This window comes from Bufo gargarizans, unplaced genomic scaffold (assembly GCF_014858855.1).
Source record: "Bufo gargarizans isolate SCDJY-AF-19 unplaced genomic scaffold, ASM1485885v1 fragScaff_scaffold_587_pilon, whole genome shotgun sequence".
In the NCBI taxonomy this organism is placed as follows: domain Eukaryota; kingdom Metazoa; phylum Chordata; class Amphibia; order Anura; family Bufonidae; genus Bufo; species Bufo gargarizans.
Window position 1 is genome coordinate 176,088 of NW_025334145.1, and position 18,888 is coordinate 194,975.

At 50.9% G+C, this 18,888-nt stretch overlaps 1 protein-coding gene across 1 annotated transcript; it reads left to right on the forward strand.

The window, feature by feature from the left end:
* The first annotated feature begins 522 nt into the window (after nucleotides 1–522).
* On the forward strand, nucleotides 523–13,710 carry LOC122922659 (toll-like receptor 7). Its single transcript, XM_044273349.1, has 2 exons — nucleotides 523–767; nucleotides 9,113–13,710. Exons 1-2 carry the CDS (start codon nucleotides 741–743, stop codon nucleotides 12,194–12,196), a joined length of 3,111 nt encoding a protein of 1,036 aa, XP_044129284.1. The 5' UTR covers nucleotides 523–740; the 3' UTR covers nucleotides 12,197–13,710.
* The last annotated feature ends 5,178 nt before the right edge of the window (nucleotides 13,711–18,888 follow it).

An 18,888-nucleotide genomic window follows, 5' to 3' on the forward strand; every position in this document is an offset into this window, starting at 1 on the left:
GAGGACAGAGGGGTCTGGAGGGAGGACAGAGGGGTCTGGAGGAAGGACACAGGGGTCTGCAGGGAGGACAGAGGGGTCTGGAGGGAGGACAGAGGGGTCTGGAGGGAGGACAGAGGGGTCTGGAGGGAGGACAGAGGGGTCTGGAGGGAGGACAGAGGGGTCTGGAGGGAGGACAGAGGGGTCTGGAGGGAGGACAGAGGGGTCTGGAGGGAGGACAGAGGGGTCTGGAGGGAGGACAGAGGGGTCTGGAGGGAGGACAGAGGGGTCTGGAGGGAGGACAGAGGGGTCTGGAGGGAGGACAGAGGGGTCTGGAGGGAGGACAGAGGGGTCTGGAGGGAGGACAGAGGGGTCTGGAGGGAGGACAGAGGGGTCTGGAGGGAAGACAGAGGGGTCTGGAGGAGGACAGAGGGGTCTGGAGGAGGACAGAGGGGTCTGGAGGGAGGACAGAGGGGTCTGGAGGAGGACAGAGGGGTCTGGAGGAGGACAGAGGGGTCTGGAGGAGGACAGAGGGGTCTGGAGGGAGGACAGAGGGGTCTGCAGGGAGGATAGAGGGGTCTTTCCAATGAAGACACATGCCTCCTGCATCTTAAAGGGGTGCAGCAGAACAGCTACTTGTCTCCTATTCACAGGATACGTCTCTGACCCCCGGGGCGTCACATTGTTCTTATGGGACAAACCCTTGAAGCCGCAGGAACCAGAAGCAAAAGCAGAACTAGAAGAGAAGACAGAAGCTCCAGGCAATGAGCATCGTGCTGCTCCGCACCATGGTGAGATATATCCTGCAGATTATTACACCTCTGACCTCTCCCGAGATCTGCAGAACATCGCTCTGTCCTCTCTACCTCCTGACAGATACATAGTGATATATATACCTGCAGATTATTACACCACTGACCTCTCCTGAGATCTGCAGAACATCGCTCTGTCCTCTCTACCTCCTGACAGATACATAGTGATATATATACCTGCAGATTATTACACCACTGACCTCTCCTGAGATCTGCAGAACATCGCTCTGTCCTCTCTACCTCCTGACAGATACATAGTGATATATATACCTGCAGATTATTACACCACTGACCTCTCCTGAGATCTGCAGAACATCGCTCTGTCCTCTCTACCTCCTGACAGATACATAGTGATACAGTTGTGTTCAAAATAACAGCAGTCAGACATCACTAACCTGATCAATCACTGGTTTTGGTAGAAATTATATTCCTACATGGCAGATAATATACTGGCGGGTGTAGTGGAGTAATAGAAACCCACCAGTCAGGAGCTGCTGCTGCTGCTGCTGATTCTCTAATTGAATCACTAATTGAAAGGTGAATGTTCAAAATACTAGCAGTGCGGAGTTCAATGAGTGAGGGCATTTATTCTTTGAAAAACAGGTGGCAATTATTGCCCTTATTTAAAGGAAGGCGGCAAATGTTGTAGCTGCCGGTTACAGTGCATTTCACTCTGAAATTCTGAGGAACATGGGCCGTTCCAGACATTGTTCAGAAGAACAGCGCACCTTGATTAAAACGTTGATTGGAGAGTAGCGATGTCCTGAATAGTTCCCGGTGAACATATGCGATGTTCGGTCCGCCCCCTATACGTCATCATTGAGTAAACTTTGACCCTCTACCTCACAGTCAGCAGACACATTCCAGCCAATCAGCAGCAGCCCCTCCCTCCCGGACCCTCCCAGCTCCTGGAAGCTGCAGTCTCAGTGAGAGGAGGGACAGTGCGGCTGCTGCTGATTTAATAGGGAAAGCGTTAGCGCGGGCAGTGTTCTGTGTCCACAGACTCATCTGCTGTAAGGACAGCGTCCAGACTGCACCCCAAAAAGCCCTTCTCAGGGCTGGTGCATCAGTCTGCTTTATATATATATATATCAGTTGCCGGGCTGCCGGTGTGTGAGAGGCTGCAGCTCAGTCACAGACAGCCCTGTGCGCACCATCCATACAGGGGGTGACAGACAATACCTCGCAGATAAAAACAAATTCTATTTAATATTTTTCTGTGATATAATCCCAGTTGCAGCCCGTGTGTGTCAGGCCCCCACAGACTGTACTGTGCCCACTGCCCACCACTCATATAGGGTGGCACAGTACCTTGCACGCATAGTAGCACTTATCTAAAAAAAAATGACAGGCAGAGGCAGGCCACCCCGCAGGGGCCGTCGTGGTCGTGGTGCTGTGATTTCCACGGGCCCTGGAATAATTCCCAGTGTTCAGAGGCCACGTACCCTGAACCCAAAAAGCTCTGAGGACATAGTGGACTGGCTTACACAGGACACCCAATCTTCAACAGCTTCCGCTAAGAACCTTGACGCACCATCCTCCTCCAGCTCAGCTTTGGTCACCGCTCTCCCGCCCGCCGCCGCCACCACTACCACCACAGCCACCACCACCACAGCCACCACAGCCGCTTCACTTGATCCCTCAGAGGAGTTATTTACACATCAGTTGGATGAAATTAGTGATGCGCAGCCATTATTGCCAGGGGATGTAGATAACAGGGATATGTCTCAGTCAGGCAGCATTACACACATGGACGTACAGTGTGATGATGATGATGATGTTGTACCCGCTGCTGCTTCCTTTGCTGAGGTGTCAGATACAAGTGAAGCGGTTGATGATGACGATGTGTCCGTGGATGCCACGTGGGTGCCTGCTCGAAGAGAAGAAGAAGAGGGGGAAAGTTCAGAAGGGGAGACAGAGAGAAGGAGGAGACGAGTTGGAAGCAGGGGGAGGTCGTCGCAAGGAGCTAGTGGCACAGTCAGACAGCATGTATCCGCACCCGGGGTCAGACAGACAGCACGCCAATCAACGCATGCCACCACCAGAATGCCGTCATTGCAGAGCTCAGCAGTGTGGCATTTTTTTTGTGTGTCTGCCTCTGACAACAGCAATGCCATTTGCAACCTGTGCCAAAAGAAACTGAGTCGTGGGAAGTCCAACACCCACCTCGGTACAACTGCTTTGCGAAGGCACATGATCGCACATCACAAACGCCTATGGGATCAACACATGATGACGAGTAGAAGCAGCACACAAGCTCAAAGCCACCATCCTCCTCCTGGTCCAGCATCTTCAGCCACGTCAACCACTGCTGTCCTCCTTGCCCCCTCTCAACCACCCGCCACTCCGCCTCTCACCTTCAGCAGTTCCATCTCATCTGCCCACAGTCAGTGTCTGTCAAGGAAATGTTTGAGCGTAAGAAGCCAATGTCACAGAGTCACCCCCTTCCCTGGCATCTGACAGCTGGCTTAACGGAACTCTTAGCCCGCCAGCTTTTACCATACCAGCTGGTAGAGTCTGAGGCCTTCAAAAAATTTGTCGCTATTGGGACACCACAGTGGAAGGTACCCGGATGAATTTTTTTTTTCTAATAAGGCAATCCCAAACCTCTACTCAGTGACTGAAAAGGAAGTCATGGCATCTCTGGCACACAGTGTTGGGGCAAGGGTCCATCTGACCCCTGATACCTGGTCTGCAAAGCACAGTCAGGGCGGGTATATCACCTACACTGCGCATTGGGTCAACCTGCTGACGGCTGCCAAGCATGGAATGCGTGGCTCTGCAGCGGAGTTGGTGACACCGCCACGACTTGCAGGCTGGCCTGCTGCCACCTCCTCTACTCCTCCTACTCCATCCTCTTCCATAACCTCCTCGGCTGAGTCCTCTTCTTCTGCGGCATCTGACTGCACATCAACTGAATCCCCCCAGCTCCCCAGGGGCTATTCCACATCCCGGATACGACAGTGTCACGCTGTCTTGGGGTTGACTTGCCTGAAAGCAGAGAGCCACACCGGACCAGCACTCCTGTCCGCCCTGAACGCACAGGTGGATCAGTGGCTGACCACGCACCAACTGGAGATCAGCAAAGTGGTGTGTGACAATGGAAGCAATTTGTTGGCAGCATTGAATTTGGGTAAGTTGTCACATGTGCCGTGCATGGCACATGTGTTGAATCTCATCGTACAACGCTTTGTGTCTAAGTACCCAGGCTTACAGGACGTCCTCAAGCAGGCCAGGAAGGTGTGTGGCCATTTCAGGTGTTCCTACACGGCCATGGCGCACTTTTCCGATATTCAGCACCGAAACAACATGCCAGTGAGGCGCTTGATTTGCGACAGCCCGACACGTTGGAATTCAACACTCCTAATGTTCGACCGCCTGCTCCAACAAGAGAAAGCTGTCAACGAGTATTTGTATGACCGGGGTGCTAGGACAGCCTCTGCGGAGCTGGGAATTTTTTTGCCATGCGCAATGCCTGTAGGCTCATGCGTCCTTTTGAGGAGGTGACAAACCTAGTCAATCTCACCGATGGCACCATCAGCAACCTCATCCCGTTTGTTTTCTTCCTGGAGCGTGCCCTGCGAAGAGTGCTGGATCAGGCTGTAGATGAGCGTGAAGAGGAAGAGTTGTGGTCACCATCACCACCAGAAACAGCCTTGTCATCATTGCTTGCCGGACCCGTGGCAATGCTGGAAAAGGAGTATGAGGAAGAGGAGTCAGGAGGAATGTGGCTTTGAGGAGGAGGAAGACCAACTAAAGAAGGCATCCCAGGGTGTTCGTTGTTGTCACCTATCTGGGACCCGTGGTCTTGTACGTGGCTGGGGGGAAGAACAGACCGTCAATGACATCAGTGAGGAGGAGGAATGGGAAATAAGTAGCTCGACATCCAACCTTGTGCAAATGGGGTCTTTCATGCTGTCATGCCTGTTGAGGGACCCTCGTATAAAAAGGATGAAGGAGAGCGACCTGTACTGGGTGGCCACGCTACTAGACCCCCGGTATAAGCAGGAAGTGGTGGAAATGTTACCGAATTACTGGAAGTCAGAAAGGATGCAGCAGTTCAAAACCAAACTAAAAAATATGGTTTACACAGCGTATAAGGGGGATGTCACAGCACAACGGGAATCTAACTGGGGAAGAGGTGAAAGTAATCCTCCTCCTACCACGACCACGGCGGCAAGGACAGGACGCTTTACAGATGTGTTGTTGATGGAGGACATGCAGAGCTTTTTCAGTCCTACACATCGCCACAGCCCTTCGGGATCCAGCCTTAGAGAACGACTCGACCGACAGGTGGCAGACTACCTCGCCTTAAGTGCAGATATCGAGACTCTGAGGAGCAATGAACCCCTGGACTACTGGGTGTGCAGGCTTGACCTGTGGCCTGAGCTATCCCAGTTTGCGATAGAACTTCTGGCCTGCCCCGTGTCCTGTCAGAAAGGACCTTCAGTGCAGCAGGAGGCATTGTCACTGACAAGAGAAGTCGCCTCGGTCAAAAAAAGTGATATATAAGGACTGGGCCCACCTAAGATATTGGGTCTTTACTTTATTGGGTATATTAACAATACATAATGCAATAATTAACTGCATTTTACATTCATTATTATTGCATTATGTATTGTTAATATACCTAATAAAGTAAAGACCCAACATCTTAGGTGGGCCCAGTCCTTATATATCACTATTTTTGGTTTTTATCTCAGCAGTGGGGTGACACTGCGGGACCGCGGCACCCTGGCTGGTGGACCCACTGTCCTGTGCATCCCACTATTTTAGAATATATATCAGTCAAAAAAGTGTTGATTACCTCACCTTCATTAAGATGAATGAGGCATGGATCCCGAGGGGACTGACAGTGGGGGATACGTTTAACTAATAAAAGGCCTGACATGCCTTGGCCTCAAAATGGTCCCCACGCTGCTGTATTTAATGTCTGCATACCGGATGACTTTCGTGAATTCTCCGCCACCAACTAGGGTTCAAGCCGCAATGTTTTAGTCGCCTTTCTGCCTGGAAAAAAACAATTTTTCCTGGCCGCTGCTACAACAGCGGCTGCAACAATAGCATTGTTTTTCAGGCATGTGTCCATGCCTAATGTTTCTGGCCTCTGGTGCTGCACTGTGGCTGCAAAAACAAAACAAAAAAAGGCACATACAAGTGTCAATTCCCCTTCGTGGTCGGTACCTTGTTGTGGTGAAGGGGCTTGCGTATCACAATGAAGCGACCACCTCTATCAGTGTGCTGGCAATGTTGCCGCACCCCAGATAAGGCCGTTGCTTCATTATGATCAGACCAAAAGCGATCGGCTGGATAATTTTTCATAGAAAAAACTAAAAAAAAAATTAAAAATTTTAAGTTGTTTGGGTTTTTAATACATAAAATAAACTATTAAGAGACTTTATTATGATTTTTTTATTAGAAATAATGCAGACAATTTAGAAAATCCCCAACAATTCCAATACAAATCAAGTACAGAGCTCGGAACTAAATTATTCCCGGATGTCGTAATGGTTCGTTATTCGACAATGGTTAATCAATTCGACACACGTCCCGGATAGGGGACGTAACAGGGATTAAACTGATAGGAATAGTACTAGTTAAGACACCACTCATATAGGGGGTCACAGCACATTGCCCCCCCGCACGCGCAGTGCCCCAACTTGGGAGTAAGAGGACCGACGTTCCTAAAATCAATTCAGTTTGGTGTCTCAGAGTTTGGTCTGTCACTGTGAAGGCAGTCGCAGGTACCCGGCCTGAATCCCACCCTGATATGGGACGTAACGGGGATTAAACTGATGAGAATAGTACTACAGGAAATACCACTCATATCGGGTGGGACAGTAAATTGCACGGCGCAGACGCAGTGACCGTGGATTCAAACAAAGGGGAGGGAGCCAGCGTTTTTTTAACCATCTCCCTGTTCAAAAAATCTATTCAATTCACCTTTCGGGGACCCTTGGTGTTGTACGTGGCTGGTGGAGGAAGCAGCCTTCAATGACATCAACGGGACATGGCTAGCTTGGTATCCAACCTTCTGCAAATGGACTGTTTGCGGTTGTTTGCGGTGCATTAAAAGGGGAGTTTGGTCTGTCAATGTCTGTGAAGCGGCCGTAACCCTTACACTGCCTGATCGATACAACATCATACCTGATAGTATACACACACTGGTGATTTATGCCCTTTATGGATTAAAACCCAACTCTGCGTCAACAATGTAATTTTCCATGGGAGTTTTGCCATGGACCCCCCTCCGGCCACAGTCCAGGTGTTAGTCCCCTTGAAACAAGTTTTCCATCACTACTGTGGCCAGAAACAGTCCCTGTGGGGTTTAAAATTCGCCTGCCTATTGAAGTCAATGGCGGTTCCCCGTTTGCGAACATTTGCAGAAATTTGCGTTCGCCGTTTGCGAACGGAAAATGTTATGTTCGCGACATCTCTAGTGGAGAGGGGAAAACATATAAAGGAGTGCAGAAAATGATAGTCACTACATTAACTAGTGCCAACCTGGGCAATGGGGCCGATCTTGACCCAGGTGTTAGTAGAAAACGTCACTTTTATTACGGACTATACTAAAACCTAGATATCAGTGGGGGGTGAATTGCTTATCTTTATTTTTCCTACAAACCAAAAACTAAAGTTAAAATCACAGTCCCCACTCGTTGATGAACAACACTGAGTCGGGCCGGAGAGGCGCTGACTCGCACCTTCTCACGGAGGTTCCACAGTGTCGCCGTTTGCAGGGCTATTACTAGCTCTATACTGCTGCCCGTTTGGCAGTGTAAAGCAGAGGGGACCTACACGACGTCAACCCTCTGTCAAGGGGGGGGGGGGGGGGCACAGGTGGCTGCTCGGCTAAAATGAGCGCAAATGCTTTAAAACGGCAACCGACACCTGGAAGACGTGGAAGAAAGCGAAAAACTACCATTTAAATGGATAGGAGAAAAGCCAAAATGGCGAGGACTCGGCGAACAATCAGCTCCAGGAAGATGGAAGAAGGTGTGACGTTCCCTGTGAGTCCTGTTACAATGAGAAGAGGCCGATGTGAGGCCGAGCGATCTGCATGAAGCCCCCGCAAAGTCCCACTGCTGGAAACAAGACGTGGGCTGAAGAGCTTACAATCTGCCAAAGAGCCCAATGACCGGTCTGAAGAGACATTCTGGGGACTGATGAAAGTACAATGGTTCTTTTTGGGTCTCGTGGCCGGAGACGACCCCCAAACACTGAATTCAGCCCCAGTGCACTGTGAGGACAGTAAAGCATGGTGGACAAGCATCATGATATGGGGATGTGTCTCAGACTACGGTGTGGGGCCTATTTATCGCAGACCAGGGATCATGGATCAGTCTGAATCCATCAGAATACTGGAAGAGGTCCTGCTGCCTTATGCTGAAGAGGAGATGCCCTTGACATGGGTGTCCAACAAGACGACGACCCCAAACACTCCAGTAAACGGGCAACATCTCGGCTCCAGACCAACAAGACTGACGTCATGGAGCGGCCGGCCCGATCCCCGGATCCTAATCCTATAGAAAACTTATGGGCGACATCAAAAATGTAGGTTCTGAGGCAAAACCAAGAAATAGAGAAGAACTTTGGGATGTGGTCCGATCCTCCGGGGCTGGAGAACCTGGTCACAGGGGCAGAAGGTGGTGACTCCGAGCAGCACAGACGCCCAGCAGGTCTCAGAGACAGCGGGTATACAACTGAGTATCAGTGACGGGATTCAGAGGAGAGGAAAGCCTCAGACATTTCTCCGTTTATAGAGCGAGTGTCTGAGATTGTAAAGGAGACAAACACTGCTATTTTTAGTCTAATATTCACTTTTCTTAAATTTTTATATATATATATTTTTTTCTTCATGTTGTGATTTGGAACAGAAGGTGCAGTGTTCCCGATGCATCTGTGTGGATGGAGATAGAAGCCATTAGAAGGATTCGGAGCTTTATTCACTTTTTTAAACACACTGCTATTATTTTGAACACAACTGTATATCCTGCAGATTATTACACCTCTGACCTCTCTACCTCCTAACAGATACATAGTGATATATCCTGCAGATTATTACACCTCTGACCTCTCTACCTCCTAACAGATACATAGTGATATATCCTGCAGATTATTGCACCACTGACCTCTCCTGAGATCTGCAGAACATTGCTCTGTCCTCTCTACCTCCTGACAGATACATAGTGATATATCCTGCAGATTATTACACCTCTGACCTCTCTAGAGATCTGCAGAACATCGCTCTGTCTCCACTACGTGAATGACGGCTGTATCTTATGCCAATATGTGATTTTGGTTTTCTGTATTTGTTTTTAAAGGGACAGCGCTGGTTTCTGGAGCTTTCTGTGACTTGGATTTTTGGGGTATCCTTGTGTTTGGGGATCTTTCCCAACTTTGCTCCATGTGATGACCGCAAAAATGGAACGGTTGTGGGTTGCCGAGGTCGCCACCTGCCCTACTTGCCCTGGGTCTCATCAGGACGAGTCACTGGATTTGATCTGTCCGTTAATGACATAAGGCGTCTTACAAACAGCTCCTTCTCCGGAGTCCCGAACCTACGGAAGCTGAACATGAGCTCCAACTGCCTGCCCCTGACCCTGCGGCCGGACATGGGGCCGTGTCAGCTGACCATCGACCCCGACGCCCTAGTGCACCTGAAGCACCTGTGTGTCCTGGACCTCAGTGGGAACAGCCTGAGCGTCCTGCCCCCGCTCCCCGGAAACATCACTGAACTGAATATCAACCTCAACCACATCCTCACGTTGTCGGGGCAGGATCTGGCCGGAGTCACAAAGCTAATAAATCTGTACTTTGGTTGGAACTGTTATTACAGAAATCCCTGTGAGACAGAGGTGAAGATCCAAGATGACGTCCTCAGAGACATGACCACCCTGAAGACACTGGTGCTCTCCTGCAACAACATGACTGCCTTCCCCAGGAACCTTCCATCTTCTCTCACCGTCTTGGACTTGTCTCAGAACAAGATCTCGCGGATTGTCCGGGACGACTTCTGCCAGTTCAGCCGGCTGATGGTGCTGGACATTCAGTGGAACTGTCAGCGTTGCGACCACACTGTGCAGCCGTGCTTCCCCTGCCATAATAACAGTGCCCTGCAGCTGGGGCCGGGGGTGTTCGACTGCCTGGGGAACCTCTCCAGCCTCAACCTCAAAGGGAACTCAATTCTCACCATCAACAACTCCATCTTCGAAGGGATGATGAATCTGCGCAGCCTCGTTCTGGCCGACAACATCTTAGACTTAGAGAAGGAAACGTTTTTTTCCAGGTTAGTGAACGTAAACTCCTTGGATCTGAGCTACAACTTTCACCCACAACTACTTCGCCCGAGGCTGGTGCTGAACCCCAGCGTCTCTGCCATGCGATCCCTCCACAGGATATCTCTGATGGGATATTTCTTCAATGTTCTGGATTATGAGGGCATCAAGCCGCTGCTCACGTTGCCAAATCTTCGAGAAGTGAGCCTCAGGACGAACTTCATCCAGGAGGCCAACCTGAGCATGTTCCTAAGTCATAAAGAGCTGCGCGCATTGTCACTGGCAGAAAACTTGATCTCATTCCAAATAATCAGTGAACGACAAGAGGGACGGAAGCCATTCACTGCAGCTCTCTTTAACCGCCATGTAAATCCGGATGCATCATGGGAAGAACCAGGGAATGATGGAGAACAGGAACGCAGCAGTGGTCCTGAATACTCCCAGTGCTATGAGTACAACCATTCAGTCGACTTGTCCTTCAACAACTTAATGAGTCTGCAGGCCGATCACTTTTTGGGCATGGACGATATTGAATGTCTCAACATGAGCTACAACTTCATCAACCAACGTCTGGATGGGACTCAGTTCGGGCACCTGGCATCTTTGCGGCACTTGGATCTCTCATACAACAGATTTGATTTGTACTATTACTTGGCTTTCAGTGAACTTCCGAATCTTAAAGTATTAAACCTGGCCAACAACAACTACCAGTTCATGATAAACGGCGTCAACCACAGACTTGTCTTCATGGAGAACCTGACTTCTCTGATAGAACTAAATCTAAACAACAATTTGATCGGCTTGCGCACGACCAAGGAGCTGAAGAACCCGTCCCTGGAGAAGCTTCACTTCCAGAAGAACCTGCTGCATAGCATGTGGCTAAGCGGTAAAGACGCTTATATCACCATCTTCACAAACCTCACACGGTTGAAGTACCTGGATATCAGTTATAACAGTCTGGAGGTCATCCCGGGGAAGGCCTTGGAGAACCTGCCCATGTCTCTGGAGTATCTAATCCTTTCCTATAACCAGCTCTACTCATTTCACTGGGAGAACATTGCCCACCTCAGCAATCTGACGCACCTGGACCTTGGCTTCAACTCCTTGACCTTGTTGAGCAGTAACTTCACCGGTAGTAGGAGCCAACTCACCTTCCTAAATCTGAAGAACAACAAGATAAGCTCCCTCAACAAGGCGTTCTTCATCACCTACTCCAAGCTCCGGCACCTATTCCTGGATAATAACCAGATACAGACCATCGACAGGGACAGCTTTCCCCAGGCACTTCTGTTGACGCTCAACCACCTGGACATCAGCAACAACCCGTTCGATTGCACCTGTCACACCAGCTGGTTCATCAAATTCCTCATGGAGACAAATATTACTGTAGAACACCTGTCTACAAAAATGAAGTGTGACACCCCGGACACTATGAAGAAGAGGTCACTCCTCTATATGGACCCTCAGTCATGTCAAGACCTCTATGGCCATAAGTGCTTTGTCTACTCCACTGTCCTGTTGATAGTCCTGATGTCCCTCACAACAGTTTGGAAGCTCTTTTCATGGGATTTGTGGTACCTCAGCCAAGTCATAATGGCCTCTATGCAACGCTACTCCAAGCTACATGGAGACGCTAATGAGGAGTATGACGCTTTTGTGGCGTTTAACACGGAGGACCATGCAGTGACGGACTGGGTCTACCATGAGCTCCTGGAACATCTGGAGGGACCTGAAACGAACATGTTTAACTTGTGCCTGGAGCAACGGGATTGGACCCCTGGAAAGTCGAGCATCGAGAACCTGTATGAAGCAATATACAAGAGCAAGAAGACGGTATTGATCCTGACTCGTGAGGGCTTCAGCAGCGGCCTCCTGCGCCATGCTTTCCTTATGTGCCATCAAAGGTTACTGGATGAGAAGAAGGACGTCCTGGTCTTAGTGATTCTCAACAACAAGATGAAAATGTCCAAGTACCTAATGACCAGGAGGAGGATCTGCCCTCAGACCTTCCTGAACTGGCCAAGAAACCCCCGAGCACACAGCCATTTCTGGTACAGTTTACGCATGATGCTGCGGTGGGACAGTCGTCGCTGCTACAACCCTCACCTCCGGAAACAGCTAATCCAATAGTCCAGGCGTGGCCAACCTGCGGCTCTCCAGCTGTTGTAAAACTACAACTCCCACAATGCCCTGCTGATAGCTGTTGGCAGTCTGGGCATGATGGGAGTTGTAGTTTTGCAACAGCTGGAGAGCCTCAGGTTGGCCATCCATGCAATAGTCTGTCTGCTTTGTGATGTGCGGTGTGTGTCCCTAATAGTGAGTAATGCTACACAGCGGAGTGGCCCCGACCATCAAGTCCTGCAGGGACAGGACATTTGCACTTGTTCATCTCCACAAAAAATGGCTGGAGCCACGGATTCTTCTGAAATTCCAGGAAATACTTAGGGTACAGCTACAAGGGTGGATTTTTTGCAATTGTCCTGTCACAGTATATCACATGGACACCATGGACAGACATTATATGGAAAGTCACCGTGTAGCTGTACCCTCATGTGAGAGGTGAAGAGGACTGCTCTTTCAGGAGCGCACCTAGAGGTCTGTAGGGCGTTCTCTATAGTCCTCTGTAGAGTGGGTACCGACAAAGGTGGGCATAGAAGCCGAGGAGCCATTTATTGTGGGAAGACCTGAGGGAGTAATGAAGAGGCTGCAAGCGCTGTTCTTGGCTCTGTGTCCTTTCCCCGTCCCAGCAGCATCTTAAGTGGAAGAATTGGGAGAGAATAAGAGAAGCAGAGGACATCCCAGTCCCTGGGGTGGACTCCATAGAGCACCTGCTGCAGTCAATGGCCTCCAGTCCCTGCGGTGGACTCCATAGAGCACCTGCTGCAGTCAATGGCCTCCATAGAGCACCTGCTGCAGTCCATGGCCTCCAGTCCCTGCGGTGGACTCCATAGAGCACCTGCTGCAGTCAATGGCCTCCAGTCCCTGCGGTGGACTCCATAGAGCACCTGCTGCAGTCAATGGCCTCCAGTCCCTGCGGTGGACTCCATAGAGCACCTGCTGCAGTCAATGGCCTCCAGTCCCTGCGGTGGACTCCATAGAGCACCTGCTGCAGTCAATGGCCTCCAGTCCCTGCGGTGGACTCCATAGAGCACCTGCTGCAGTCAATGGCCTCCAGTCCCTGCGGTGGACTCCATAGAGCACCTGCTGCAGTCAATGGCCTCCAGTCCCTGCTGTGGACTCCATAGAGCACCTGCTGCAGTCAATGGCCTCCAGTCCCTGCGGTGGACTCCATAGAGCACCTGCTGCAGTCAATGGCCTCCAGTCCCTGCTGTGGACTCCATAGAGCACCTGCTGCAGTCAATGGCCTCCAGTCCCTGCGGTGGACTCCATAGAGCACCTGCTGCAGTCAATGGCCTCCAGTCCCTGCTGTAGCAGGATCCAGGGAGAATGAGGGGCCCGATGCACCCAGACTGCTGCCAGCACCCTGCAGCGGCACATGGAGAGCCGGCAGCATCCATACTGCCCCAGGATGGGACATTGGACAGATCAGAGGGGCTCCTGTTATACCGGATCTACAGCTGGACTTGATTTTCACTTGTTTATGAACATCTACTCAGTTTGTCTAAATTTCAGTAAACAATGGGTTAACCATAGCACCGTGTCCATCGTATGTGTGTGTATATATATATACCGCCAGAGCGCACAATATGGTCACCCCCATCCTCCAGAGCTGCTGCATCATATGTGTCACTTCAAGCTTGTGCAGCACAAATACAGACGTGTGACCGGGTGGAGGCGGCTACCCCCGGGGGTCTGCTGGAGACCCTCTAAAGTGACACAAACATCTGAGGCATCGGGAGGAATAATTATCTGGCTAGGTATAAAAACAGAGAGGGGGTCCGGCTTCCAGATAACGGGGAATCCTTATAATAATTCAGTGCAGTAAAAACCATAAACAATCCAAGTCTACAATAGAGATCCTTACTCGTGACAAAGGGTTAACCCGCTATCTGGAAGCCGGACACGCTCTGTTTTTTACTTGGACATAAACCCTCAGGCCCAGGTTCCCGGCGTGGTCCGTGCCATCAGGCGAGCGCGCCATTTCTGTTCTTTCCTGAATTAGCTGACGAGAGAGCGTCACACTGAGCCCAGAACATTCAACCTTCTCACAATATTCTAATTTTTCAAATTTCACCTGTAGATAGAAGGATCCTTCCATCTCCTCTGTGGAGGGTACGGCTTATAGCCTCCTATGGACGGATCCTTCCATCTCCTCTGTGGGGAGTTCGGCTTATAGCGTCCTATGGACGGATCCTTCCGTCTCCTCTGTGGGGGGTACGGCTTATAGCGTCCTATGGACGGATCCTTCCATCTCCTCTGTGGGGGGTACGGCTTATAGCGTCCTATGGACGGATCCTTCCATCTCCTCTGTGGGGGGTACGGCTTATAGCGTCCTATGGACGGATCCTTCCGTCTCCTCTGTGGAGGGTACGGCTTATAGCGTCCTATGGACGGATCCTTCCATCTCCTCTGTGGGGGGTACAGCTTATAGCGTCCTATGGACGGATCCTTCCATCTTCTCTGTGGAGTGTACGGCTTACAGCGTCCTATGGACGGATCCTTCCATCTCCTCTGTGGGGGTTCGGCTTATAGCGTCCTATGGACGGATCCTTCCATCTCCTCTGTGGGGGGTACGGCTTATAGCGTCCTATGGACAGATCCTTCCATCTCCTCTGTGGGGGGTACGGCTTATAGCGTCCTATGGACGGATCCTTCCATCTCCTCTGTGGTGGGTACGGCTTATAGCGTCCTATGGACGGATCCTTCCATCTCCTCTGTGGGGGGTACGGCTTATAGCGTCCTATGGACAGATCCTTCCATCTCCTCTGTGGGGGGTACGGCTTATAGCGTCCTATGGACGGATCCTTCCGTCTCCTCTGTGGGGGGTACGGCTTATAGCGTCCTATGGACGGATCCTTCCATCTCCTCTGTGGGGGGTAAGGCTTATAGCGTCCTATGGACGGATCCTTCCATCTCCTCTGTGGTGGGTACGGCTTATAGCATCCTATGGACGGATCCTTCCATCTCCTCTGTGGGGGGTACGGCTTATAGCGTCCTATGGACGGATCCTTCCATCTCCTCTGTGGGGGGTACGGCTTATAGCGCCTATGGACGGATGCTTCCATCTCCTCTGTGGGGGGTACGGCTTATAGAGTCCTATGGACGGATCCTTCCATCTCCTCTGTGGGGGGTACGGCTTATAGCGTCCTATGGACGGATCCTTCCATCTCCTCTGTGGGGGGTACGGCTTATAGCGTCCTATGGACGGATCCTTCCATCTCCTCTGTGGGGGGTACGGCTTATAGCGTCCTATGGACGGATCCTTCCATCTCCTCTGTGGTGGGTACGGCTTATAGCGTCCTATGGACGGATCCTTCCATCTCCTCTGTGGGGGGTACGGCTTATAGCGTCCTATGGACGGATCCTTCCATCTCCTCTGTGGGGGGTACGGCTTATAGCGTCCTATGGACAGATCCTTCCGTCTCCTCTGTGGGGGGTACGGCTTATAGCGTCCTATGGACGGATCCTTCCATCTCCTCTGTAGACAGTACGGCTTATAGCGTCCTATGAACGGATCCTTCCATCTCCTCTGTGGGGGTACGGCTTATAGCGTCCTATGGACGGATCCTTGCATCTCCTCTGTGGGGGGTACGGCTTATAGCGTCCTATGGACGGATCCTTCCATCTCCTCTGTGGGGGGTACGGCTTATAGCGTCCTATGGACGGATCCTTCCGTCTCCTCTGTGGGGGGTACGGCTTATAGCGTCCTATGGACGGATCCTTCCATCTCCTCTGTGGGGGGTTCGGCTTATAGCGTCCTATGGACGGATCCTTCCATCTCCTCTGTGGGGGGTACGGCTTATAGCGTCCTATGGACGGATCCTTCCGTCTCCTCTGTGGGGGGTACGGCTTATAGCGTCCTATGGACGGATCCTTCCGTCTCCTCTGTGGGGGGTACGGCTTATAGCGTCCTATGGACGGATCCTTCTATCTCCTCTGTGGGGGGTACGGCTTATAGCGTCCTATGGACGGATCCTTCCGTCTCCTCTGTGGGGGGGTACGGCTTATAGCGTCCTATGGACGGATCCTTCCATCTCCTCTGTGGGGGGTACGGCTCATAGCGTCCTATGGACGGATCCTTCCATCTCCTCTGTGGGGGTACGGCTTATAGCGTCCTATGGACGGATCCTTCCATCTCCTCTGTGGGGGTACGGCTTATAGCGTCCTATGGACGGATCCTTCCGTCTCCTCTGTGGGGGGTACGGCTTATAGCGTCCTATGGACGGATCCTTCCATCTCCTCTGTGGGGGGTACGGATTATAGCGTCCTATGGACGGAACCTTCCATCTCCTCTGTGGGGGGTACGGCTTATTGCGTCCTATGGACGGATCCTTCCATCTCCTCTGTGGAGGGCACGGCTTACAGCGTCCTATGGACGGATCCTTCCATCTCCTCTGTGGGGGGTACGGCTCATAGCGTCCTATGGACGGATCCTTCCATCTCCTCTGTGGGGGGTACACATTGTGGCGGGTGGACATGGTCACTTTCAGGCACAAGCCTCGTACAGACTGAACCGCATGGCTGCTCCCTGAACGCAGTGCGTATTTCAGTCACGTCCTAACTTTGACCTCCACGGGGCCCGATGACGAGTCCGGATCTTACTACGGGAACAATACAACCGCCCCACATTACCGCCGTCTGACTGCGGCCTCAGAACGAAGGTTCATGAGATGAGGTGACGGGGGCCCTTAAAGGGGAGGTCCGGATGGCTGATGATTTTTTAGGAAAGGCTCCGCTTGGTGTAGAATATACAGGTCCTTCTCAAAAAATTAGCATACTGTGATAAAGTTCATTATTTTCTGTAATGTACTGATAAACATTAGACTTTCATATATTTTAGATTCATTACACACCAACTGAAGTAGTTCAAGCCTTTTATTGTTTTAATATTGATGATTTTGGCATACAGCTCATGAAAACCCAAAATTCCTATCTCAAAAAATTAGCATATCATGAAAAGGTTCTCTAAACGAGCCATTAACCTAATCATCTGAATCAACTAATTAACTCTAAACACCTGCAAAAGATTCCTGAGGCTTTTACAAACTCCCAGCCTGGTTCATTACTCCAAACGGCAATCATGGGTCAGACTGCCGACCTGACTGCTGTCCAGAAGGCCATCATTGACACCTCAAGCAAGAGGGTAAGAGACAGAAAGAAATTTCTGAAGGAATAGGCTGTTCCCAGAGGGCTGTATCAGGGCCCCTCAGTGGGAAGTCTGTGGGAAGGAAAAAGTGTGGCAGAAAACGCTGCACAACGAGAAGAGGTGACCGGACCCTGAGGAAGATTGTGGAGAAGGACCGATTCCAGACCTTGGGGGACCTGCGGAAGCAGTGGACTGAGTCTGGAGTAGAAACATCCAGAGCCCCCGTGTACAGGCGTGTGCAGGACATGGGCTACAGGTGCCGCATTCCCCAGAAACAGCGGCAGAAGCGCCTGACCTGGGCTACAGAGAAGCAGCACTGGACTGTTGCAGGTCATTCGGAAATCAAGGTGCCAGAGTCTGGAGGAAGACTGGGGAGAGGGAAATGCCAAAATGCCTGAAGTCCAGTGTCCAGTCCCCACAGTCAGTGATGGTCTGGGGGCCATGTCAGCTGCTGGTGTTGGTCCACTGTGTTTTATCAAGGGCAGGGTCAATGCAGCCGCTATCAGGAGATTGTGGAGCACTTCATGCTTCCATCTGCTGAAAAGCTTTATGGAGATGAAGATTTCATTTTTCAGCACGACCTGGCACCTGCTCACAGTGCCAACACCACTGGTAACTGGTTTACTGACCATGGTATTACTGGGCTCAACTGGCCTGCCAACTCTCCTGACCTGAATCCCATAGAGAATCTGTGGGATATTGGGAAGAGAAAGTTGAGAGACGCAAGACCCAACACTCTGGATGAGCTTAAGGCCGCTATCGAAGCCTCCTGGGCCTCCATAACACCTCAGCAGTGCCACAGGCTGATTGCCTCCATGCCACGCCGCATTGAAGCCTCCTGGGCCTCCATAACACCTCCGCAGTGCCACAGGCTGATTGCCTCCATGCCACGCCGCATTGAAGCCTCCTGGGCCTCCATAACACCTCAGCAGTGCCACAGGCTGATTGCCTCCATGCCACGCCGCAGTGAAGCATCCTGGGCCTCCATAACACCTCAGCAGTGCCACAGGCTGATTGCCTCCATGCCACGCCGCAGTGAAGCATCCTGGGCCTCCATAACACCTCAGCAGTGCCACAGGCTGATTGCCTCCATGCCACGCCGCATTGAAGCAGTCATTTCTGCAAAAGGATTCCCGACCAAGTATTGAGGGCATAACTGAACATAATTATTTGAAGGTTGACTTTTTTTGTATTAAAAACACTTTTCTTTTATTGGTCGGATGAAATATGCTAATTTTTTGAGATAGGAAATTTGGGGTTTTCATGAGCTGTGGCCAAAATCATCAATATTACAACAATAAAAGGCTTGAACTCCTTCAGTTGTGTGTAATGAATCTAAAATATATGACAGTCTAATGTTTATCAGCACATTACAGGAAATAATGGACTTTATCACAATATGCTAATTTTTTGAGAAGGACCTGTACATCCGGATGGAGCAGGGAGGCGATAAAGCTGGAGGTCGCCACACATCGGAATGGGCGCGACAAAGAAAAGCGCAGATTTTACTTGCCTATAGCCTTGGATTTCAAACCATTTTGATTAGCTGGACATC

What these genes read in the sequence shown, in the direction of transcription:
- LOC122922659 (XM_044273349.1), top strand. Translation starts at nt 741, where the DNA reads ATGAGCATCGTGCTGCTCCGCACCATG. An exon ending in TCGTGCTGCTCCGCACCATG is followed by an intron (nt 768 to 9,112) that starts GTGAGATATATC and finishes TTGTTTTTAAAG; the next exon opens with GGACAGCGCTGGTTTCTGGA.